Source organism: Stenella coeruleoalba (assembly GCF_951394435.1).
Source record: "Stenella coeruleoalba genome assembly, chromosome: 16".
Lineage (NCBI taxonomy): Eukaryota > Metazoa > Chordata > Mammalia > Artiodactyla > Delphinidae > Stenella > Stenella coeruleoalba.
In genome coordinates, this window is record NC_137162.1 from 12,347,120 (window position 1) to 12,373,670 (window position 26,551).

At 36.9% G+C, this 26,551-nt stretch overlaps 1 protein-coding gene across 2 annotated transcripts in view; it reads left to right on the forward strand.

Moving 5' to 3' along the window:
- The window catches only part of CACUL1 (CDK2 associated cullin domain 1), a 70,959-nt gene that overhangs the window by 34,330 nt on the left and 10,078 nt on the right, over positions 1–26,551 (forward strand). For both annotated transcript variants that reach the window (XR_013824332.1, XM_079900500.1), the window contains exons 4-7: positions 11,358–11,453; positions 16,230–16,332; positions 18,330–18,419; positions 21,971–22,109. Coding sequence is in view for 1 of the 2 variants with exons in the window: in XM_079900500.1 (XP_079756626.1) it covers positions 11,358–11,453; positions 16,230–16,332; positions 18,330–18,419; positions 21,971–22,109 (428 nt within the window). In the remaining variant the exon portion in view is untranslated. The remainder of the gene's footprint in view (positions 1–11,357; positions 11,454–16,229; positions 16,333–18,329; positions 18,420–21,970; positions 22,110–26,551) is intronic.

Sequence of the window (26,551 nt, forward strand, 5' to 3'; positions counted from 1 at the left end):
GGCCAGGACAATAACATTGAATTGTTAGGAACAGCACTGATAATACTAACCTGAGTGCAGGGTCCTGAGGAGGAGAGACCACAAAGACAGAAGCAGAAAAGGAAAATGGTGCAGTTTTTATTCTCAAATAAGGCAGAATTTAGAATAGTTTAAATGAGTATTTGTCAGCTATTTTAAAGGAAGTTAACTAATTGCGTTTAAACCATTAATTTAAATGAATTTAGAGTAATTTTAATGTCTTTTAAGCTAAATATATCAAATATATATTGGTTGAGTTAAATATAATTTAACTCTCAAACCAATTAATAATGGAAATTAATAGAAACTAAATCATAATCAGTCAGCATGACTTAACTTTGCTTCAGTCTTCATAGACGCCAGATTACCTGTAAAAGCTTTCTTGCCAAACTGCCAACAAATGAAACCAAGTTTATCTTCCTGTTTAAAATGGGCCAAGGATTGCTTTGCTATTTGTGTTTTGTCCAGTGGGTGGCAGCATAATTCAACTAGTTGTATGCAGTCATTTGAAAGCTTGTATACCTTTTAAAGGCTATAATTTCTATATCTGTTGAGCTACAAAGTGTGTTTAAAAAAATCTTTCATTCTCCGAAGATAATGCTGTTTACTCCTTGCTATAGTGAGGAAGATTTTTAGATAGAACATTGTTATCCTTTCTACATAGATTTCAAGTAAGGTAAATATCACTGCCAACTGGTAACTATCTCTTCACAGAAAGTCTTTCTTTTTTTTTAAAATAAATTTATTTATTTTATTTATTTATTTTTGGCTGCGTTGGGTTTTTGTTGCTGTGCGTGGGCTTTCTCTAGTTGTGGCGAGCGGGGTCTAATCTTCATTATGGTGCGCGGGCTTCTCGTTGCGGTGGTGGCTTCTCTTGTTGCAGAGCACAGGCTCTAGGTGTGCGGGCTTCAGTAGTTGTGTCACGTGGGCTCAGTAGTTGTGGCTCGCGCACTCTAGAGCGCAGGCTCAGTAGTTGTGGCGCATGGGCTTAGTCACTCCGCGGCATGTGGGATCTTCGCAGACCAGTGCACGAACCAGTGTCCCCTACATTGGCAGGCGGATTCTTAACCACTGTGCCACCAGGGAAGTCCCCAGAAAGTCCTTCTGAATAAGTATTTGGAGATCTATTTTTAAGTCCAAACTAGAACTTAAAGTAGTTGTTACAGTGAAGTTGTTCTTAGAGAATTTGCCAGTGAGACGCCTTAACCCTCTATCAGTCTACAGGCTTCCATTCAGATCATAATTCTAATAAGTTTACTACCAGCCTTTGAAGGCAGGGTCTGTGTTTTCTTTTCATGTGTCCTTATAGAACTTAACATAATGCCAGGCCCCAAAGAGATCCAGTAAAAGTACTTACTAGTTGACAAAAATAAAAACCATATGCTTGCCTTACAGCTGAGATTATTAAAACCACCTACTTATTCCAGTTAAAACAGCATCCTTAACTCAGGAAATGGAATTTATGATGAGCAGGAGAGTCAAATCACTTAAATAATGAATAATTATTTGCAGTTGTTTATTATCAGAGTGTAGAGTACATTTAGGAGTTGTATTCTTTTTAAAACAAACTTTTTGTTTTGAGACAGTTATGTACTTAAATTGGAAGTTTTGCTCAGTGGTAAAAGAGATGAGGCATATAGGAGATTGAGAGGTCCTCCTATTTCATCTGACTTCGGATATTTTCTCTTATGAAGTAATCTTGAACCTTTTGTAACTGTTCTTTGTTACCTAGCTAGTCAGTTAAAAAGCTGAGATTAGAACCTAGGTTTATCTCATTGTTATGTGGGTAAGCTAAAGGAATACAGGATCACAGAAGCTTGGCTTTAATTTTGTTTAGTGTTCAAGTCCAAATAGTATTTGGAAAAGGAGGAAAGTCTTATCTTAGAAATAAGCGGGGAAGAAATTTCCGTATAATTGTAATAGTAATGATAGTAGCAGTTAACTTTGAAAGTTAAGAGACCTAAGAGAGAAATGTCTTCTACTGTCTTTTAGACTCACCTTGACTTTTTTATTGTTGCTTTTAATTAGAAAATCATCCGTACAGCTTATATTAGGAGCATCAGAGATGTGCATTATAGTTCCTACTAGCTCCCGAGATTCATTTACCTTCTACGTAACCTACGCTTTTTGGATACTTTACTATGGAAACAATATCTACACAGCAGGAATGGGAATGGATGAGAATATAATGCCAGATGTATGTATTTGTCTATTTGGAAAGAAATTCCAGTTTTATGTAGCATCTCTGTCAGCCTTAGGTGTAATTAGTGTTGCTTCTGGAGCCTTGATAAATCTGCCTGTTGGCAGAGTGGTATTGCTCTGGAAAGTCATGGAATAAGTTGGTTAGACTAAAAGTATATTACACGCTATTCATTTTTGCTAAAGTTAGTCATGTAGAGGCAAATTTTTTATAAAAAGTAATTTCCAGTTTCATTCAGAAAATAATATTAAGAGAGCATTCAGATCCATTTGTATCGTATCCATAATGCCGAAGTCATACTTGGTAATATAGGAATAAATGTTAAAATGTTAAAAGATTATGAAGGAACTATTTGAAAACTTCTGGCATTTCTGTTTGACTTAAAAAAAACCTTTTCATTTGTCTGCTGTAATTCCCCATCTTTTTATGCACGTTTCCCACCTCTTCTACTGGGTCATAACATACATTAATCATAGTTATTTTAAAGTCTCTGTATGATAGTTCCAACTTGTGGGCATCTCTGTGTCTGGGCCTGTTGACTGTTTAACTCTTGACAGTGGGTGTGTTTTCTTACTTTTTTGGTGTTTCTAACTGAATGCTAGACATTGTATAAAAGCATCAGTAGAGACTGACATAAATAATATTTATGTTTAGTAATGGGCCTGCCACTCTTCTGTTGGGCTGTTGGTGTGAGGAGTTGAATCAGTTGTATTAGTAGTTGACTTGGGTTTGCGTTTTATCATTTCAATAACCAGTAAGGCCTCAGATTCTCTAGCAGTGGACAGTGACTGCTCTGTTCCTAGTGTGAATCAGGAGGGGGTTTTCAGTGCTCCTGCTCTATCCTCAGCCCTTAGCAGGCCCTGCTTTGTGGTGGGGGCCTTTCTTTGCACTGTTGCCCTCTCCCAGCAGTGAGTGGATGGCTGTTGCTTGTTACTTGGTGCAAGGCTTCGGGGGTGGGGAGCAGGGTTTTTGGTTTGGGTTTTTTTCCCTGGTTCTCTTACTCCTGCCTCAGTCATAGGTAGTCCCCATGCACCTGAACCCTCGGAAGTGGGGCTTTCTCAGTGTTCTCATCTCCCTCTTCCTCACCCCATTTGCAGATAGCCTTTTCCTTCTCAGTTCAAGGTCTAGAACTGGGGTTGGTAAACTTTTGCTGCCAAGGGCCAGATAGTAGTTATCCTCACGGGCCTTGTGGTCTCTATTGCAGCATCTTTAACTCTGCTGTTGCAGCATGAAAGCAGCTGTGGACAATTCATACATGAATGGACGTGACTGTGTTCCAGTCAGACTTTATTTATAAAAACAGGTGGTGGGCCAGATTTGGCCTGCAGGCTCTGGTTTGTTGACCCCTGGTCTAGAGGTCCGGAGGGTTTCTTGCTTTCTCCCTACCCCTTGCACCTCTTGTCCCCTATACCCTGTGGCAACCAAATTTCGCCTTGCATCCATGGGGGGCTTTAGGAGTGAGCAAGTTTCCTGCACTTCCCTCAGCAGCAAGATGCTTCTGTTTTGTAGTAGTGCAGAAACCTGGGCATGAGTGGATTTTCTGCCCCCTCCTCGGTGATTGGTGACCTTTGCTGTGACAGGAGGGCTAGAGAATTCCCTGTCCATCCCCCCACAGTAGACAGTTTTTGCCTCAGGTAAAAGAAGGGTCACCAGGGTTCAGGTGGATCTCTTACCCCTTCCCTTCAACAAATGGCTTTTGCTTTGTAGGTGAGTAGGGGCCGGCGCATAGGCAGTTTTCATTCATGTCTTCCATAGGCAGCTAATCAGCAGCTGTTTACCCGTGATGGGCCCGCAGTGTGCGTGGGTTTCCTTAGGGACTCCTGCCCCACCCTCAAACCTTGACAGGCCTAGCACATCTGTGCCATAGAAGGTGGCTCTTTGATCTCTTTCACTGCCCTCAATTATTCATCTCAAAGGCCCAGTGGAAACCCATGGAAAAGAGCTGGGGAGTAGGTATGGACTGCCCTTGTGTTGAGGCTCCCAGGGATTCTGTACTGCTAGTTCACACTTGGCCTTTAATGGTTGATTTCAGCTTCGGTTGTTCTTGTACCAGCTTTTGTGGCTGCCATCACCAGAGAGAAACAGTTCACGTGTCCTTTCTTTCCTTAGAAGAGCTTGTAACGCTTTGGAATTCAGTTCACCTGGTTGGACATGGCAGTTGTAAAATGTAGTGACCTCAGGTCTCTGATGAGCTCAGAAAATTGATGATGTAGGTTAGTTAACTAGCTTTTTCTTACCATCAGGGCAGGACTGATGTTCTCTGGTGGCTTTCTGCATTCTAAGTGGAGTTAGAACTTCACCATTGCACTTTAATAACTTCATAATCACTGAAGTTGATAATAATCAAGAAGCTGTTAAATTAAAAAGAACAATTCACCTATAGTCTTAACACTAATATTAAAATGTTAGTGTATCATATTTTCATTGATTTCAGTATAGTTTGCAGCTGCAGTGTCACTATTGTCATGCAATAAATGCCTTGTGTAGGGTGGGTAATTACTGCTCTGCTCTTTCTTGGATCCTCTAGACTTCCTTCCCATAGAGCACCTCTCTTTCCTTTGAAGTGGTCTAAGGTACAGGCTTCTAAATGCTTAACAGCTGCTGGGCCAGCTGTTTAAAGAATCCCCTGAAGTTCTCTTTAAAAATATACACTTCTGGAAAGTTTCTGAGTCTGGACTTGTGGCAAAGGAATCTGCATCATTAACAAGCCCTTCAGGTGACTTGGAGAGCAGCATTCTTTGAAATTCACTGGCCTAGGCAAATGTACCATAGTTCCCGAAACTGGTCTCTCTCAAGCAACTAGTGGTGTCATTTTTTGTTTAAATGTAAGATTGTATTGTTGCTGATGACACGCAACACATTTGCACCGCTGAAGTGCTAATCTGGAGTAGAAGTACCATGCAAACCTGGATAATGCAGACAGCAGAGCTTGGTTTTAAGTACCTAATGAAGAGGGACTGATGAAGTAGACAATGGTGGGGCCAGGCAGTCATTACAATCACGTTGTTGAAATACATTTGGTCTGTGAGGTGCCAATGATATATATAGCTGAGTGATAATAGCAGATTACAAAATAATTCCATATTTGTTATAAAACATACACACAGAAGAACAGAAGAAAATGTTGATGGTAGTTATCTACCATTCTTGGTAGTGGTTGTTTTCCTATAATTGCATTTTTAATTTTAAAAATTTCAGTGAACATGTGTTACTTCCACAAAGATATATGTTAGTGGCCTTGTTATGTTTATTAGATCCCTCCTTCCCATCTTTTCTTCCTCCTTATTTCATTATAACATATGAAAGTCATTTCTTTATTTAAAGGCAACTACAACGTTTTTGTGAACATAAAAGCAAATATTCTTAAATTTTTTTCATGTTTCATTTTGGTGGGATGGGGATAGGGCGTAGATAGAAGAGGAGGGATATAATTATGAAACTGTGGAACTTATTTCTATTTTACATCTGCAGTGTCCAGTTTGGTTACCATTTAGTCACATGTAACTTTAAAATTAAAATGACATAAAAGTTCACTTTCTTAGTTTGTTTTATTAAATACATTTCAGGTGCTCAGTAGTCACACATGACTAGCGGCTGCCATATTGGACAGTGCAGGTATAGGACATTTCCATCATCGCAGGAAGTTCTGTTGGGCAGTACTGACCTAGACCATAGTATATTTGTCTGTTGGCTAGTAAAATTATTTAAACAAGTCATGCTGTTCTAAAAATTAATATATGTCTAATTAGAGTAACTGACCAAGCTTCCTTATCTAGCTTTCAAAGTTAAAAATAATTAAGGAATATACTTAGTAAGCAAATATATATATGTGTGTGTATGTATATATATTTTTTTAAGGGATATTTAGCAGATTGGTTCTATAAAACTCTTAAGTACCAAAATTATTTTGTTTTTATATGATGATACATGATTATCATCTAATTCTACTTCTTTTAAACTTAATTTTTCTTTAAAATTACTCTCTACAAAATAGCATCTGTATGAAGTAATTCATTGCAACATCTTGTGGTAATAAAAGATTAGCAACAAGCTATCAAATGGGGGACTGGTTAAATAAATAGTACATTCAAACATTGTACTTAAAAGAATAGATTTCTTTCAAAAGTGGTTTGAGGACCTCTAAGGGTCCCTGAAGTCTTTTCAGGGGGTCTGTTTTTCTAATACTACTAAGCTCTTATTTTCCCTTTTCACTGTGTGGCTGTTGGGTCTGGGGGTAAAACTGCTTGGTGCCTTAGCATTTTCACCTCTACAGACTCACAGCAGAAAACAAAAGCATTGCACTTAAGAATGTCCTAGATGAAGCAATGAAAAATATGAATTTTATTGAATTGTGACTTTGCCTGTACTTAGAAAAATATTCTTTGTGAAGAAATGGGAAGCTGTATACTAAAGTAACAGTGATTGTTTTGAAAAATAGCGCTTCTGTGGTTATATGAGTTTTGAGCTAAGCTAGCTATTAAGCTAGTGTTTTCCCCTATAAAACACTCCTTTTATTTGAAAGAATGACTGACAAACTATGGTTATTTAGACTGGCGTTTAATAAACATTTTCTGAAAAATGAAAGAAGTGTGTCACTTCAAGGAAAACAACTGACGGTATTTGTTGCCAGTGAGAAAATTTGAGCTTTGAAGTGAAAATTAGAATTTTGGAAAACCTGTATCTACAATGATGATCTTGATAGCATCCCAGTACTTAAAAAGACTTTTCTGATGAGGTAGATGATGATAACTTTTTTTGATGTTGTATAGTGAAATGTGTCAACATTTAGATGTACATAACTCAGTGAGTCAGTATTTTTCAAATGACAGGTTTGTAATGCTATAAAATGTATCTGTAAAAGACCCATTCAAAGTAGAAGATAGAACAATGGGTTTTAATGTAATAGAGTATCAAGAATTCATTGATAGTTTCAGATTCATATCCCAACTAACCTTTACGAAACTACCACTTGTCAAGTTTCAGAGAAAAATATCTACAATTATTTGAAAAGGCTATTAAAATATGCCTTCCTTTTCTGACTACATATCTGTGTGAAGGTAGATTTTCTTCTTTTACTTTAGCCAAAACATCACATCACAACTGATTCAGTACAGAAGCAGATATGAGAATCCAGCTGTCTTCTATTAAGCCACTCTCAAGAGACTTACAAAACTGTAAAAACAATACCACTCTTCTTACTAATTTTTTGGGGGGAAAATATAGTTATTTACATATAACTTAGTTTATAATATAAAATATTTAACTGTATTTTAACATTAAAATTGTTAAAATGTGATGAGCTTATTGTCATTTTAGAATATATTAATACATAGTCTTAAAACCCAGTTTTAGTTTCTAATATGGTAAATACTAATAGATACAACCTACATTATAAATAAAAGCTTTTTGGAATTTCCAGTTATTTTTAAGAGTATAAAGGGTTCCTGATATCAAAATGTTTGAGAAACACTAGAATAAAACAGTCTCCAAGCTACATTGTTAGGAAGAGTGCAGATCAGTATGATTGTAAGTTAGCACTTGTGTGAAAAAGGATATAAATGGGATTCTTATTTTTTTGTATATATGTAAAATTCTTCTGGAAGGTTATAAAGGAATTAAGTGTTGGTTTGTTCAATGCGGAAGGAATGAAAGGTAAATTCTTTACTCTAAACCCTTTTGAACTAATTTGAATTTTAAACCAGATGAATGAATTACTGATTTAAAAAAGAAGAAGAAGAAATTAAAACATTCCTACCAGCTATATTACAAATTTCAGGGAATCTAAGTCTGTTATGAGAAGTTGGAGCATGTTTGGAGTAATGGTTATTTTTCTGGCCAATTGCTTTTTCTTATTTTATTTGAGAAGAAAATGAAGCTTGCTTATTTTAGGGGTAAAAAATTTCATTTAATGTCCAATCCAAATACATTCATGGTAAAATTATGTAAATCAAATGGGTAGCAATTTCCACAATGGGACCCAAAGTATACTGAACTTAAGTTTTAAGGAGGAACAATTCGATTGGTTTTGTTACTAACAGGTATTTCTAGGTTTCTAGTAAAGAGCATGGATTTATTTTAGAAGACTATTATAATTTGTAGTCTGTCATTTAAGAGGTTTTGAATAAGTGCTGCATGTAATGTGGAAGTAAAAAAGCTAAGTAAACGTTCTGACATTTGATTCAGTACAAAAGGTACTTTTTAATACTCATAACCTTTGTGGCTTTGGGAAGTCTTGAAAAGAATAACTAAGGAATTCAATTTTATTTATTCTGTCTGCTATGAAGTGTGGCTTTTGATCAATGTTCATACTTTTAACTTTTAGATAGATAAAGTATCCTTTTATGAAAAAGGAAAATTATTTTAATGCAAAAACTCTTCAGATTTTCTTTTTTCATATCATACTTCTAAAATTTATTTCTTTGAATATTGAAATATCATTTCCAGAGTTCTTCGAAGCAGTTTAGAGAAAGATATTACATGTGATTCTGTTCATTATAGTGAAAAGTTTGCCCATAATGTGGAACTGTTTTCCCCAGTTTTTTTAGTTAACAAAGAATGCCTTTAATAATGTTAATAGGTTTTTCTGAAGTATTAAACAAATAGGTAGTTCATTCATAAAGGAGTTTACTCTTGCTACTTGCATGTGCATGTGTAATAGTTGACATTTTTCTAAGCACACATTATTTTCTTTGATTCTCAGCACATCTTGGAAATAGCACAATTAGTGTTTTTCTTATTTTTTATATGTATGGAAATTGAAATTCAGAGGGCTAAATGAATTGTCATATAACCTTGTTAAATGATAAAATAGCAATTCAGATTTAAGCAAGGCTAGATTAGATTTAAACAACTTTAGATTTAAGCAAGACTGTCCTAAGTACAAAAAAAAGCACTTATCTATACCTACTGTGCTCGGGTTCTGTGATCTGCACTAGAGATGTAAAGATAAGACACAGATCTTGCCCTCTAGGGGCTGAAAGTTTAGTGACAGAGACTACCCAGTGGGGAAGTGAGTAAGTGTGGTGGTGCCCTGTTGAAGGGCCGTATATCTCAGTTTTGAAGAAGTGAAACAGATCTTGAAGGATGAGTAGGAGAAGTTAGCCAGGGTGAGTATGGTTGAGGGTGGTGATAAAAGGCGTCAGGTAGAAGATACAGTGAAGGAGGCCTAAGCAGCATACGGACATTGTTTGGGAACTGTTAGTAGTTCCATGTGATGACTGTGCTGGGCTACACGGGAGAATGAGCAGGATGTGAAAGCAGAGAGGTAGATAGTGGCCTAAACTGGAAGTCTGAACTTTCTTCTAAAAGTTTCAGGGTGCTAAAAATTGATTATAAATAGTTGGAAGGACTGAGTTTGAGCAAGGTTAGAGTCTTAATTCTTGGGCTTATTAGCTGTAGGACTGTAATCAGTTGACCAAATATTTCTGAGCCCCAGTTGCCTCAGATGTTAAATGGAAATAATGTTCAATTTATTGCAGTAGGAGGGCTAAGAAAAATAAATGTTTTAAAAAAAAAAGCACCAAGTGTGCACCAAACCTGTATGTAAGAACTCAGTAATGAAAGATGAATTAAAAGTAAGGACAGCCTCACTGTACATATCTAAGCTTCTAAGTAGAACTGAAAAAAATGAATTAAATTTTATTTCAAAATATTATTGGACTATTTGGACATTTCTAAAACAGCTTAGCTGAAATGGTTTTATAATTTCAATGTTTAAATTTAATATTTAGGAGTCTTTCAACGTGGTGTTTCTTTATATACTTGTGTGAAAGCCAGACTTTGTGTATATGATGTGGTTGTCAGATGATGAGGCTGTCATGAGATAGCCCTTGTGTAGAATCAGTTTTGTTTGTGTGATGTTTTGTGCCATGCCCATTCCCCCAACTCCGTGGCCCAGGAATGAATTCATAGCTGGAAGACCTGGATCTGTCATTCTAATTTTAGGCAAATCCTTGCCCATTTGTGTGTTTCTTCAACATTAAAATGGTACTTAATTAATTTAGCTTTAGGGAATAAAATGAAATAGTACATGGATACGTTTTTGTAAAACACAGTATCTTAGTCTGCTTGGGCTGCCATAACAAAATACTACAGACTGAGTGGTTTAAACAACGGATATTTATTTCTCACCATTCTGGAGGCTGGGAAGTCCAAGATTAAGGTGTCAGCTGATTTGGTTCCTGATGAGAGCTCTCTTCCTGGCTTGTAGACAGCCATCCTCTTGCAGTGTGCTCACATGGCCTTTCCTCTGAGTGTGCTTTGGGGGAGGGGAGGGAGAGGAAGGGGAAAAGAATGAGCCCCTTGGTGTCTTTTCTCATAAGGACACTAATCCTGTAGGATAAGGGCTCTACTCTTATGACCTCATTTAGCCTTAATTACTTCCTTACTCTAAATAGAGCTGCACTGGTTAGGGTTTTAACATAGGGATTTGTGTGTGGGGACACACACACTCACATTCATTCCACAACGTGCAGTTAAATTGGAAGTGTTCTCTTTTGATGGCTTTATGACATGGTATTTGGTAACAATGAGTTAAATGCCAGTCATGTATTATATTTATTTTAACTGCTCTCCAGAGCTGCAGATGTATATGGACCATTTGAGTCCTGCTTTCTAGCCAATAGGTTTATAATTGGCTAGCTACAGGAGTGGTACAACCAAGTTAGTATCAACTTAGAATATTACTGTGCCTAAGGTAATTCTAACATGTCAACAGCCATTCTCATAGTATATTAAGCCTATATCACTTCCTTGAATTTCCCCCCCATTGCAAGCCCAAATATAGTTTGATTCCCATAGTAAATGTCTATAGTTTAGTGGTGATTTAAAAAATCATATCATTTATCTTAAGTGTAAATTCACCCTTTTACTTGTTAACAGAGCAAAGCCTTTTAACTGACATGGGAAGCTTACACACATTTTAAAGGCAGCTAAATCAAACCTCAGTTTTGCATAGCAGATATTGGAATAGAGATAGAAATCTTAACTAAACTTCAGGATACAAGCCTCCTCTTTTTCTTTATTGTGAATTTCAGTGTGAACTTTGATTGAGTTCTAAGTCTGTTTGCATTTTAGATTGTGCCGGAAGATCTTTACACCTGGTTTCCTGGAATGATCACATTTATGTTCTTTTTCACAGGCCAGCCCTCCAGATCTCTATATTGAAAGATTTAATATAGCTCTTGGACAGTATATGGGAGCATTGCAGAGCATTGTGCCTCTTTTCATATATATGGTAAGTTAGAGCTGTTTCCCCTTTGCAGATACCTCTGTTTATTGGTCTAAGTGCAGATAGATGCAGAAAGTTAAGCATATTCTATTTTTCTTTTACTATGTATTATGTTAGAAATGGAAATTAATCTATTTCAGCAATGTTCATAGTGTTGGCATAGAAGACTTATTTAGCCTTTCACTGTTCAAAAATTTCATAAATACCGTTGCTGAAACAGACAGTTAGGCATTAATAATCAGCAGTCACCCAATTAACATTTTGTTTCTGCCATATGGAAGATACTGTGCTTGGAAAATAAAGATATATCAGAAAGATTTCTTACCTTCAGAAAATAGAGAGTTAAGACATGTATCTACAAACATGATGTATAATAAATGCCAAGGAAGTAACTCCATAAAAAGTAGAACAGTAAAGTTTGCTTTCACTCTGTTAATCTCTTTCACTTGGAAAATTATGCCATGAGTACGTCTTGTAGTCTGTTGACTTTGTTGAAGTGTCCCCGCCCTGTCCCCCACCCCCCCACCCCCGCCTTTTAAATATATAAGCTATAGGATCTTAATGTTAGTGTTCCTGTTGAACAGGAAGAGCCCTTAGAAACCATTGTCCCACTTTCTCTTTGTTGATTAGATTAGGGAATGGTTGTTTAGGTTGATCCTACAACCTAAACCTAGAGAATGGGTTGTAGCCTAGAGATAAACTATGTGTGTAATACCAATCTTCAAAATGATTTATTCTCCATAAGATATGCTTTACTGAAAAAAACAGAACATTGGGAGGAATTTGTGTCATCAGTGGGAGACTACTATTTAAATAATTTGTGGAGGATATTTACCGTAGAAAAATACGCAGTTAAAAATAATGACATGTCAAAAACCCTGCAGAAAGTAGGCATAGAGGGAACTTTCCTCAACATAATAAAGGCCATATATGACAAACCCACAGCCAACATCGTCCTCAATGGTGAAAAACTGAAAGCATTTCCACTAAGATCAGGAACAAGACAAGGTTGCCCACTCTCACCACTCTTATTCAACATAGTTTTGGAAGTTTTAGCCACAGCAATCAGAGAAGAAAAGGAAATAAAAGGAATCCAAATCGGAAAAGAAGAAGTAAAGCTGTCACTGTTTGCAGATGACATGATACTATACATAGAGAATCCTAAAGATGCTACCAGAAAACTACTAGAGCTAATCAATGAATCTGGTAAAATAGCAGGATACAAAATTAATGCACAAAAATCTCTGGCATTCCTATACACTAATGATGAAAAATCTGAAAGTGAAATCAAGAAAACACTCCCATTTACCATTGCAACAAAAACAATAAAATATCTAGGAATAAACCTACCTAAGGATACAAAAGACCTGTATGCAGAAAATTATAAGACACTGATGAAAGAAATTAAAGATGATACAAATAGATGGAGAGATATACCATGTTCTTGGATTGGAAGAATCAACATTGTGAAAATGACTGTACTACCCAAAGCAATCTACAGATTCAATGCAATCCCTATCAAACTACCACTGGCGTTTTTCACAGAACTAGAACAAAAAAATTCACAATTTGTATGGAAACACAAAAGACGCCGAATAGCCAAAGCAATCTTGAGAATGAAAACCGGAGCTGGAGGAATCAGGCTCCCTGACTTCAGACTATACTACAAAGCTACAGTAATCAAGACAGTATGGTACTGGCACAGAAAGAGAAGGATCAGTGGAACAGGATAGAAAGCCCAGAGATAAACCCACGCACATATGATCACCTTATCTTTGATAAAGGAGGCAGGAATGTACAGTGGAGAAAGGACAGCCTCTTCAATAAGTGCTGCTGGGAAAACTGGACAGGTACATGTAAAAGTATGAGATTAGATCACTCCCTAACACCATACACAAAAATAGGCTCAAAATGGATTAAAGAACTAAATGTGAGGCCAGAAACTATCAAACTCTTGGAGGAAAACATAGGCAGAACACTCTGTGACATAAATCACAGCAAGATCCTTTTAGACCCACCTCCTAGAGAAATGGAAATAAAAACAAAAATAAACAAATGGGACCTAATGAAACTTCAAAGCTTTTGCACAGCAAAGGAAACCACAAACAAGACCAAAAGACAACCCTCAGAATGGGAGAAAATATTTGCAAATGAAGCAACTGACAAAGGATTAATCTCCAAAATTTATAAGCAGCTCATGCAGCTCAATAACAAAAAAACAAACAACCCAATCCAAAAATGGGCAGAAGACCTAAATAGACATTTCTCCAAAGAAGATATACAGACTGCCAACAAACACATGAAAGAATGCTCAACATCATTAATCATTAGAGAAATGCAAATCAAAACTACAATGAGATATCATCTCACACCAGTCAGAATGGCCATCCTCAAAAAATCTAGAAACAATAAATGCTGGAGAGGGTGTGGAGAAAAGGGAACACTCTTGCACTGCTGGTGGGAATGTGAATTGGTACAGCCACTATGGAGGTTCCTTAAAAAACTACAAATAGAACTACCATATGACCCAGCAATCCCACTACTGGGCATATACCCTGGGAAAACCATAATTCAAAAAGTCATGTACCAAAATGTTCATTGCAGCTCTATTTACAATAGCCCGGAGATGGAAACAACCTAAGTGTCCATCATCGGATGAATGGATAAAGAAGATGTGGCACATATATACAATGGAGTATTATTCAGCCATAAAAAGAAACGAAATTGAGCTATTTGTAATGAGATGGATAGACCTAGAGTCTGTCATACAGAGTGAAGTAAGTAAGAAAGAGAAAGACAAATACCGTATGCTAACACACATATATATAGAATTTAAGAGAGAAAAAAAAATGTCATGAAGAACCTAGGGGTAAGACAGGAATAAAGACACAGACCTACTGGAGAATGGACTTGAGGATATGGGGAGGGGCAAGGGTGAGCTGTGACAAAGTGAGAGAGTGGCATGGACATACATACACTACCAAATGTAAAATAGATAGCTAGTGGGAAGCAGCCACATAGCACAGGGAGATCAGCTCGGTGCTTTGTGATCACCTAGAGGGGTGGGATAGGGAGGGTGGGAGGGAGGGAGACGTAAGAGGGAAGAGATCTGGGAACATATGTATATGTATAACTGATTCACTTTGTTATAAAGCAGAAACTAACACACCATTAAATAAATAAATAAATAAATCCACTCATGCTGCAAAAAAATAATAATGACATGCCTGTATGTTATTTTAGAGAGAATCTTTTCAACATACAATGTTAGGTGAAAAAGCAAGATGTAAAACAGTGTGTGTTATAGTTCATTAGCAAGTGTTTTCTTCTTCATTTTAGAGGAGAAAAAAGCATATCCAAAAAAATGTAAGAATATTTTAGAAAGAATATACAAAAGTTTTCGCAGTGCAGGATGGGGCCTTTGGGAATGCGACAGAAGTTCTGCTTGGGAGACTCCTTTTTATTGCATACCCTTTTGCGTGGTTTTATTTTGTAATTATGTGCATGTTTTATATATATATATATTTGGCTGCATTGGGTCTTCATTGCTGCACGTGGGCTTTCTCTAGTTGCGGCGAGAGGGGGCTACTCTTCATTGTGGTGCGTGGGCTTCTCATTGCAGTGGCTTCTCTTGTTGTGGAGCACGTGCTGTAGGCACGTGGCCTTCAGTATTTGCAGCACGTGGGCTCAGTAGTTGCAGCACATGGGCTCTAGGGCACGGGCTCAGTAGTTGTGATTCATGGGCTTAGTTGCTCTACGGCATGTGGGATCTTCCCAGACCACGAAATGAACCTGTGTCCCCTGCATTGGCAGGCATATTCTTAACCACTGCACCACCAGGGAAGTCCCTTATGATTTTTTTAGAGAGAAAAAAACATGTTAAGAATTGAGAGAATCAGTGAGCCAACTTATTGACATTCATTCCTCTTTGTATTTTCCACTCCTGTGCATTGAGTTAATATTTAAACATGAACAAATTCAATCTTTTTTACTTGCCAATCATTCTAATTAGGATACTTTTGGCTGCAAGAAACAGAAAACCTGATTCAAAGTGATTTGTAAATGAGAAAGGTATTATCTCTTGTAATAAAACTCCAGAAATACGGCAGTTTCTGGGTTGGTTGAATCTGTGGTTCAACAGTGTTACCAAAGTCTCAGCTTGTTTTTTGTCTCTTTGCTTTACACATCTGTTTCATCTTGTTCTCCTCATGGTTGTAAGATGATTTTTACTCAAGCCTAGGTTTCCCTTAGTCTGATTGGGTTACCTTGGATCACTTGTCTACCTTTGAACCAAAGACCATCCATCCCTAAGGAATGCCATAAGCTGAATGACTTAGACTAATCATTAAAGTGAAATGTAGGGGAGTCAGCCAGTGCATGCCCACTGCATGCTTTCAGCCTAGATCATTGATAAATAGGGTACCTTTCACTAGTGTTTCCTGCTGTTGCCTTTAGCTGATGATGTAGTCATTTAAAAGGGCATATTAAGTGCCTGTCATACAATATGGTCCATTGAATCCCTGTCTAGTTAATGTTGAGTATCTTCCCATGTTCTTTTGTATGATTTATAGCATTTTATCTTTATGTGCTTTTAACCCCATGCTAGGAAGACTATAACTAATAGTGGCAGGGCTTTTGTTTTCTGATGTTGGGTTTTTATGTTTTAATTGATGCCTTTATGAATTGTTTCCTAAAATAATTTATTTTTTAGTGCTTCAGTTCATTAGACTAATCATTTCTCTCTAATTGATGCACTGAAAAATAACTTATTTTCTTTTTCAGAATAAGTTTTACATCGAAACCAAGCTTAACAGAGACTTAAAAGATGACCTTATAAAGCTGTTTACGGAACATGTTGCAGAAAAGCACATTTACAGCCTAATGCGTAAGTAATTAATCTTACGGGGATGACATAACAGTAGCAGTGTTTTGGGGTTTTTTTTTTTGAATCAAAGAGCATTGGCATCTAAACCCCAATGTTGATGTCTTCTGAATCTTGTAGTGATCATAAAGCCCAATTCTATACAGAGAGACACTGAGGAATTGAAAATGTGACATGAAGATCACCCAGTGAGCTGGGAGCAGCCAGGTCATTGGACAGTGCCTTCATATCTGGCATGATACTTGCTGCCTTTTTTTTTCTCTGACATTGGGGGAAATATTAAGGAGTTCACCCGTAAATCTGTTACTGGTAATTCTAGAAGGAGTGTAATGTTAATATCTTTGAAATGGTAGCACAGTATCCTCTCAGTTTACTTATTTGTACTAAAAAAAAAGGTAGATGACAATTAAGCTTGTGAGAAAGTAAATCCTAAGTTAAATAAAGCATATGAGAATTAAACATATGTAAAGCACCTAGCACCTGTTACATGCTCAATAAGTATTTTCTTCCCTCTCTCAAGCTACTTCTCCCTCAAATTCCCATTTTCTTTTCCTTAAAAGGGGAGTTCAACTGGAAAATTTTACTTTTAAAGACTTTTCCTACAATGAATTTTAAGTGGAGAGGATTTTAGTGAAATGTTATACCTTCTTAACCTTACCTTTTGTTACTGAATGTGATTATTTTTCAGTTAATTCATCCCAAATTAATTTATGTACATTTTACGTATAACTTAACCTGTGAATTTATCATTTCCTTATAGCTATCAAATTTGACATAGGTGGTTATAGTTATGTAGAAGTTGTTTGCAAATGTATATATTTGACCACATAATGAATGTGTGATTGAACATAAAGAGTTAGTGGAAACAACACTTACTGAAAACCAAACGATCGGTCAAAAAGGAGGAGGAAGATGGATTAATAGAGATAGATAGGGTTTGGGGTACATGTTGAAATTAGAGAGAACCTTGAGTAGAATAGCCTCTAAAAACCTAAAATTTAGAATTTCAATTTTTAAACATGACATTTTAAAATATGATTTTTCTGCAATGCCTAGCATTGCAAATGTAATTCACGTTGCATGTTTGAAACTACAGAAATCATTGTTGGCCAAGTGAGATGGTGTTTCCATTTTTTAAAAGGTGGGGATAGAAGAAAACAACTTATATAATTTTACAAGCTGGCTTAGATGAAAATTATGCCAAGTTTCATGGGTATTTGGTTAGTAAATTACAGGTCTTTGAGAGATGAATTAAAAATGAGCCGTTTTGAGTCAGTAGTATCTGTCATATTCATTAAATGATGGAGTTCGTTTATATATGTTTTGTCTAGAGGAAGTATTTGTATCCATTTAACATATTTTAATAATATTTTTGTGTGACCATAGATAACCTAAAAGAAAACTGACTCTGTTGTCATGTTTAGTCAGGATCACATGGTTAGACAGTGTGATCTCTTGCCTTTACCTTTAGTAAGAAAAAGTACCTGCAGTTGTAGCATTTGGGAAAGAGAGTTTCTGACTCTGATCTCAGTTACTAGAATTACTAATAACATGTCTCAGAAAAATTCCAAGAGCCTCATATATGGGTGATTTGGGGGAAAGGGAAATGATTGAGGGAGTTAGAGAATATTTCATTCCCCAAATGTAAATCTTTTGAATCGTGACGTTAATAGGAAGTATTTATAGCTCACTCACTAAGTACCATGAATACTGTTGCTTTTAGAAAGCTTTACTTATTTTCAGAACCTCCATCAATTGAATCATTTCCGTTCGTGTTTCAACAGATACACACATATCTACTTGTTAGATTGAGCTCTACTGCACTGGATTAAAAAAAAAATCTTTAGTGTACAACTACTTGGTTTGTCCTCTTGGGCTGTTCTTTTCTTGCCCTTGTTTATTACCCTTCAGTCTTTGGGAGAAATAGTGATAGAAAGTGAAACCTTGACAATCAATAAAGTGTTGTATCATTTTTATAACCCATTTCCTCTCTATTTCAGCTTTACTTTTAGAAGCCCAGTCAACACCATTTCAGGTCACACCTTCAACTATGGCAAATATTGTGAAAGGCCTGTACACTCTCAGACCAGGTAAACATTCATCATTTCTTTAGGGGTTGGACTTGTTTGTTTGTTTATGGCACTTCCAGCCCTATCTGTGAGAGGATAGTGTTTCTATGTGTTTTCTGAGGTCTAATGGTATTTGGATTTGTTATAGCAAAAAAATTGAGTATATACTCATCATTGTGAAATGTAAACTCAGGACCTCACTTGGAAATCTTTCTATGCTAGTGAAAACCAACTAGTTTGGGGAATACAAAAATAGTTTGTAGGAGACACTTTAGATAAAGTCGAATCTTATGTCTGGCATTAATCTCTTTTGTTGTTGTGAGGTTCTTCTTCACTTCTACCCCACATTGCAAATATGCACGGGTGTACACATTCACAACTCCATCTTGTTAGGCCTATTATATAACTTACAAGGAATCTAGAAGTGTTGGTAAAGTTACAGTCATTTCATAAGGATAGTTTGAAGAGAAAGATAGAATAGCAGAACCAAAAATCAAAGATCACTGTATTCAAAGGCATGGTTTGTAAATTATCTTAATGTATCTGTCTTATAATAAAAACATCGTGGGACTTCCCTGGTGGTGCAATGGTTGGGAATCCGCCTGCCAGTGCAGGGGACACGGGTTTGAGCCCTGGTCCGGGAAGATTCCACATGCTGCAGAGCAACTGGGCCCTTGTGCCACAACTACTGAGCCTGCGTTCTAGAGCCTGCGAGCCACAACTACTGAGCCCTCATGCCACAATTACTGAAGCCCATGCACCTAGAGCCTGTGCTCCACAACAAGAGAGGCCACCGCAATGAGAAGCCCGCTCACTGCAATGAAGAGTAGCCCCTGCTCGACGCAACTAGAGAAAAGCCCGCACACAGCAGTGAAGACCCAACGCAGCCAAAAATAAATAAATTAAAAAAAAAAAAAAACCCATTGTGAATTTAAAGGACTCTCAAGATGCTTTTGTATGTATCTTTCTGTTTTTAACCCAGAGCCTCAAACTTAGCATAGTTGTCTAGCCAATTAAAAAATGTCCGTAGGAGAGAGATTGCAGAAGTTCAGGGTAGAAAATCATTTTTCAGTGTAGAAACTTAAGGTTTGCTTTTTTGACAGCAATTATCTTTTTATGAAATTCTTTTGTCATTTGAGGATTGAATGAAATAAAACGTGATCTAAAGAGCTTAACATAGTACCTGATAATGTAATGAGCATGCTAATATTAACTGTTGTTACTACTATTCAGTTGGGTCCAGTGGTTATTTTATTTTAATTAATTGATGTCTGAATAGTTTACTTACTTAATTTAAAAGATATATCAGAATTTAGCTTGCTAAAATGGAAACCAGTTTAAAACTGATACTAGGGGTAGACTGTGATACCCAGAAGTACCGTCTTTCTCAGGCTACTTTCAGCAGTTAGTAACTTCTAGAGTAGTCAAATGTAATGTTACTTAAATTTGGATCAGTTCTTGCTCTGTTCTTCATAATTTTTAGACAAATTATTCCTATAATTATTTATATAAAGTAGCAAAAGTGTTGCATGTGTCCAATAAACTGATATATTTCTTTTCCCAGTTTCTTAGAATTTTGAATTTCATTTTACTAAATGTGATGAAAATAGCTCATGAGTTTTTCTTTTAGTGCTGGCTTATGAATGATTTTTTTCTTTTGGAAGGCATCCAAATACAGTGTGACAGATTTCTAAATTCTCCCTCCCAAGTGGGCAGCTTTATCAGCTCTGGCTTTTATCATAAGTAACAAAATTACAGAATAAAACTAGTCATTAAGGGTAGAAAAACTTATAGATGCTTCTTTATCTAAATGCTATTTTTATCCAGGTTTGAGCTCTTGTAATAGGTTTCATACTACTTGTGAGGAGAATTCTGTATTTGAGAACTGTCCTTTTGAAAAGGTGAATTTTATCACAGACTAACCTTTTGCTGTCCTAGCTGTTTTCTGAGACACTATTAAACATACTTTGACGTTTACTTGTCTTGCGCGGGCCCAAAGCAGATTTATTCACCTGACAGATTATGGTTAAACTATTTTAAAAGTTGAATTTTAAATGTAAAAGTTTCTTTCATTGCAGTAGTTCTTAAGTGCTGATTTTTATATAATGAATGCATCTGAATCACCCAAAAAAGTTTGTTAAACTGTAGATTCCTGGGCCCTAATCCTTGGAGATTCTGATAACATCTATTATTTACATGTGTTTCTACCTAGTGTTTAGAAGCTCAGTCTAGGAATAGTTCCCATCATCCCATGCTGCACTTCTTCATTTAATACATGCACTTTTCATTGTTTCTTTTTCTTTATTTTATGCCTGGTGTTCCATAAAATGTCAAACTGGTTTGACTCCTTGCCAACTCTGACTGATGGGTTAGTGGTTCCCCAGGGCACTGAGTTGAGACTCTTTCTAAAGCCATATTTGAACTGAGCTTGAAGGAGGGACACTATTGAGAACATTTTGACATGAATTTGTACAAAGCGTGAGTGGATTGGCCTTGGTGGTGTTTGTGGTGTTGGTTTTTTTTTTTCCGCCCATCTCTAATTTAGCTATTCTTTTGGGCATTTTTTTTTTAACTTGCCAATGACCCAGCATTGCATAGCATTAAATGTGTTTTTTTCAGATTTAGAATTATTTACTTAGATTACAGTTTTTAAAATGAGCATGCTGGATTAAATAGAGCATTGACATTTTATGGGTTTTATTTATGGGTTTTATATATATACAGCCAAGATGTTTCCAAAAGATAAAATTTGAAAGGGCTCGATTAAAAGAATCCAAAAGGGCGTAGAGATGGGCAGTATTTATATTTAGTGCTCACTGAGTAGGGGAAGAGCATCTGATCTGTTAAAACGCTTTATAATAAAGATACGAATTTATCTTTGTCATGTCTGATGCACATATTTTCCTTAGACTTCTCTTTGTCTTTTTATTTTGATGAATAAATGTTTATTTTTCTGTAGGTTATTCTGTTGATCTTTTATCTTTTCCTTAATAATTTGATAACCATTTAATTCTGTTTTCTTTCACTGTTATATATGTTTAATTTGCTGTAATTTAATGTGAGTCAAAGTAGGTTTATATTTTAAAAGTACTTACCAGTTATCTCTCCCATCTCCCTCTGCATTTTTGAGGTACTTTTTTTATATGTCTGCTTACTACCACATGTACTATTCTATTTTTAGGCCAGTGTATTGTTTTAATTAATGCTTTATAGGGCTAAGTATTTCCACCAAATCCCTTCCCTCCAAGTCCCCGCCTGCTCAGAATTCTTTGGTTATTTCATTCATGTTTTCTTCCATATTTAGAATTTTTGATAAGTTTCCTTCAAAAATTCTCTAGGGCTTTTTGTTAATGTTGTTAAATCATAAAAAATATAAAAATATCCACTTTCTGTAAATTCTATTTAGAAAGGAAACTTAACCTCTTTATCAGAAGGGGTTGCACTAGTTTTTTTCCCCATTTTAAGTTTGGTTTAATACATAATCTTGTTCTTTGGGAAGAAAACTTTCCCTTTTCTACTTAATGTAATTTGTCTATACGATCTCCTTAATGAATCTTTTCCTTCCCTCACAGAGTGGGTTCAGATGGCTCCGACTCTATTTTCTAAATTTATTCCAAACATTCTCCCTCGTGCAGTGGAGTCTGAACTTTCTGAATATGCTGCTCAAGATCAGAAACTTCAAAGAGAACTTATACAGAATGGTTTTACAAGGCAAGTTTTCTTTTCCTTTTGTGACAAAGTATGTCCATTTCCTTTGGCTTGGCAGGGGAAGGATGCCAGCGTTCTTAAAATGGGAGATGGCTGTGCGAGAGTCCAGGTGGTGTTGCTGGGAGAGGTGGTGAGCTCCCTCTGTGGAAGTGCTGAAGCTGGGTTTTGATTTTATGGGAGCTGCTTCACTTAAGTGGAGTTTGAAGAAGGGATTTCTCATTGGGTGGGCAGTTAGGCTGGACAGCCTCCAAAGAGCTCTTCCAACTTTGATCTGCTTATACTAGTTTTGAATATTTGGAAAAACCTTGTAGAAATTTTATGATCAGTTATAATGTACATTTATGACTAAACTAGCAAATGATTTTATGACTAAACTAACAAATGATATTGTAACTAAACTGGTGAAGAGCCTTCAGATTCTGTTTTTCATATTTCCATTTTCCCCCTAAATTCTAGTTGCTTCTTCTTAAAAAGTAGGTTATCACTTAAATGTGTCCACAAAATTTGCCTCCCTCGATTTTTTATTTTTTAAAAAATTTTCTCCTGTTTATTTTTTATTTTTGGCTGCGTTGGGTCTTTGTTGCTGCGTGCAGGCTTTCTCTAGTTGTAGCAAGCGGGGGCTACTCTTTGTTGCGGAGTGCGGGCTTCTCATTGCAGTGGCTTCTCTTGTTGCAGAGCATGGGCTCTAGGCGCGCAGGCTTCAGTAGTTGTAGCATGTGGGCTCAGTATTTGTGGCGCACGGGCTTAGTTGCTCTACGGTATGTGAGATCTTCCTGGATCAGGGATCGAACCCATGTCCCCTGCATTGGCAGGCGGATTCTTAACCACTGTGCCACCAGGGAAGTCCAGCCTCCCTTGATTTTGCTATAAACACTTTGCTAATTTTTCTAAAATTTGCAATTCAGTATCACGGCTTTATCAAAGTGCATATTTTCAACCAAAATTATGTAAAAATTTTGTGATTCCCTATGGGAAAGCACCCTGTTGTGTCACCAAATCATTAAAGGGTACAGTAGTACTTTTTTTTGTTTGTTTATTTTTGTTTTTTTAATATCTTTATTGGAATAAGTAGTACTTTATAGTTTCATAATCCTGGCCCTCTCCTTAGCACTTTTACGTATCTTCTCTTATTTGAATCCCTCGCCATTAAAGGAAGAAAGTTGTAGAAAGGAAAACACCTGGGTTCCTCACTGAGGCATAGTTGTGACCACAAGGAGTAGGTTGGGTATTGACTCACTTATCTGGCTGGGGCAGAGGGTGGACACTGTCTTTCATAGACTCTGAGGCCATGCTCATTCTCAGAATACCAGCCTTGATCAAGATCACTGTTCCTAAGTTTCTAATTTCAGCACAGGTTAGGAAAGAAAGCAGATAATTTGTTCTCTGTTGACCCATGGATTGGCATTTATTCCCTTTTTGCCCTGGTGGCATCTTTATTCATGTGGTAGAGGGAGCACTGAGTAATGGGTCATTACTCCCCTCACTGGCAGCTCACACTGGAAAGGTTCAGTCAGCCATCCCAGGGAAGCTGTGTAGACAGGCCTGCTAACCCTGCCTTTCCTATTTCAAGGAAAGGCCAGTGGGAGATTCTGCATGTAAACAGCTGACTTCTCTCCCTGATGTCCGGTGGTCAGGGGTCTCCTGACATCAATTGTAATATTTCTAACAATTATTTTCATACACTGAATGAGGCCACTTAATGCTATAGTAATTTTACTCGTTCATTTTTGAAGAGCTGATATATTTATTTATAGGGTTTTTTTTTTAAAAGGTATAAAAAGTACATACTGAGAAGTTTTATTCCCACCTGTCTCCTTGTCTCTCCCAGCCTTTAGGCAGCTGTTTTTATTAGTGTCTTATGATTCCCTCCAGTGCTTATTTTATATAGATATAATCGAATACAGTATATATTCTTATTTTTATTCCTTTCTTACACATTTCATTGTGTAGATGTACTATAACTTATTTAACCTGTCCCCCGTAGATGGCAACCTGAATTATTTCCAGTCTTCTGCTGTTACAGAGAGTGCTGCGTGTGTAACTTTGTACCTGTTGTCAGTACGTTTGGAGAATAACTCCCTTAAGTTAGATTGCAAGGTCAAGAGTAAATGCAGCGGTAATTTTGATTAAATTGGCAAATTGCCCCCCATAGGGGATTGTGCCATTTTGCATATCCACTAGCAAAGTTTAAAAGTGCCTGTTCTTCATGGCCTTGCCTGGAGTATGTTGTTACACTTTGAATTTTTGCCAATCTGGCAGGTGAAAAATAATTAGTCAGAGTTGGTTTCGTTTGCATTTCTCTTATTATATGAGTGAGGCTGAGCATATTTTCATATGTTTTATTTCTTTTCCTGTAAACTGTTTCTGGTTTTCTCATTTTTCTATTTGATGGTTAGTCTTCTTTTCCTGGTTTCTAGGAGCTCTTTCTATAGTGAGGAGATTGATTGTTTGCCCAAGATAAGAGTTATTTTTCTCAGTTTCTTTTGACTTCGCTTATGGCGGTTTTTTGTTTTATTTGAAGTCATGCAGACTTTTTTTACTTTATGTAGCTAACTTTATCAGGTTTTTTTCTGTGTGGCTTATGTATTTGGAATTATAGTTAGAAGTTTTTCCTTAGATGTTTTTAAATAAATGCAGAATACATTGAGTATACCTCTTATGTTTTCTCCTAGGCTCACCATAATTTTGAAGTCTTTTATGCTTTTTCTCATGTTTTATTTGAATGTTTGCTTTTAATTTTAGAGATGAGCTTACTGATGCCTTTAACAAATAAACAGCCTTCTGAAAACTTGTATTTCTGTGAAGCAGTGTAGGAAGATAGCTCTTGTAGATTTCTCTGAACATCTTGAATTCACCTTCCAGAAGAATGTGTGGAACTATTTAAACATATCCAGAGAGTTTTTTTTTTTTTTTTTTTTTTGCGATACGTGGGCCTATCACTTGTTGTGGCCTCTCCCGTTGCAGAGCACAGGCTTCCGGATGCGCAGGCTCAGTGGCCATGGCTCACGGGCCCAGCCGCTCCGTGGCATGTGGGATCTTCCCAGACCGGGGCACGAACTCGTGTCCCCTGCATCGGCAGGCGGACTCTCAACCACTGCACCACCAGGGAAGCCCCAGAGATATTTTTGTAATCCTAATTTTGGAACTGGAATAAGAGAACAGGGTGCAGGACTGTTTGGTGTGTGGTTGCTTGGGATGACTGACTCCATAAATAGTCTCATTTAACATTGCCTTTGAAGGACTAGCCTAGCACTGTTCTGACAAGGCCAAGTTGGTCATATTCAGGGAAACGCCTTGGACTTTTGGTGTAAATATGAACTTTTGTTTCTCTTAGTGGAATTCTTTCATATGAAATTTAAATGCTAGTATTCCAAAACTTGATAAAATTAAAATGTTTTATTTTACAAACTGAATTGAGCCATTTCTAGAATTAAGCTAACAAATTATTATACATTTACTATGAGGATTAAAGGCTGCCTCGTGACTTATTCTGATGGGTGCTTTGCACAGAGTAGGCCCTGCTTTACCTGACATTCTGGACTCATGCTGGACTGGCTCAGACTGGTCAGAAAGGGTGTGCCTGCACCATGTGCTTAGCAACTGAAGACAGTTTGCCTGTGCTTCCAGCACTTGTGTATGGACCTTCCGTATTCTGCCCTGCCAAACTTGATGCTGCCTTTGACCATTATTTGGCTAGGATTGTTTTGGAAGAAATGATGTCCACTGATGCAAAAATATAGTCTAAGCTATCTAACAAAAATTCTGTTACTGGCTATCCTGATATGAGCAGTCATTTTATGGTTTGTATCTAGCCAATCACATGATTCCTGTTCAGCTTTGCAAACTATTTTTTATTTAAGGCTGTGTTCCATTTATGTGATATAGGGAGTAAGCAGCGCACAGCTTTAATGTGGATGGCACAGAGAAAGTCTTTGAAATGTTTTGAAATAATATGTGAATATTATCAAATATATCCTCTTTTGCAGTTAATGGACAGATTCTCGTTTGGGCTGGAGTTTATGTGAAACATCTTTAGGTTCATGGAAATATAGCGTGGAGTTATTTCAAAGCTAGAAGTAACGTACAAGCTAAGAGCAATATTTTCTTTTTATGTATTACCTGCATAATTGAATTGCTTATTGGGGGAAGGGCAGGTTGGTGTTTGTTGTCAAAGATTACATTATGGAAGATAAGCTCGTTTGGGAACGTCTAGCATGCAGTCTCTCAGATGGAGCATCCTCATTCAGACCAGCCTATGGGCCTCTTCAGAGGGTCTACCAGATAGCTTTTAAAGGCAAGTAAAATGTTCTTGCTGAGTGATTGTTACCTGGATTTCTGGAACAAAATAGAACCTTGTTAGGAGTATTATTGGTCTTTTAGCTGAGAGGGTCACTCCTAGCTGAGAGGATTGGGGCTTTTTCATTTAGTAGCAGGGGTCTGGTTTT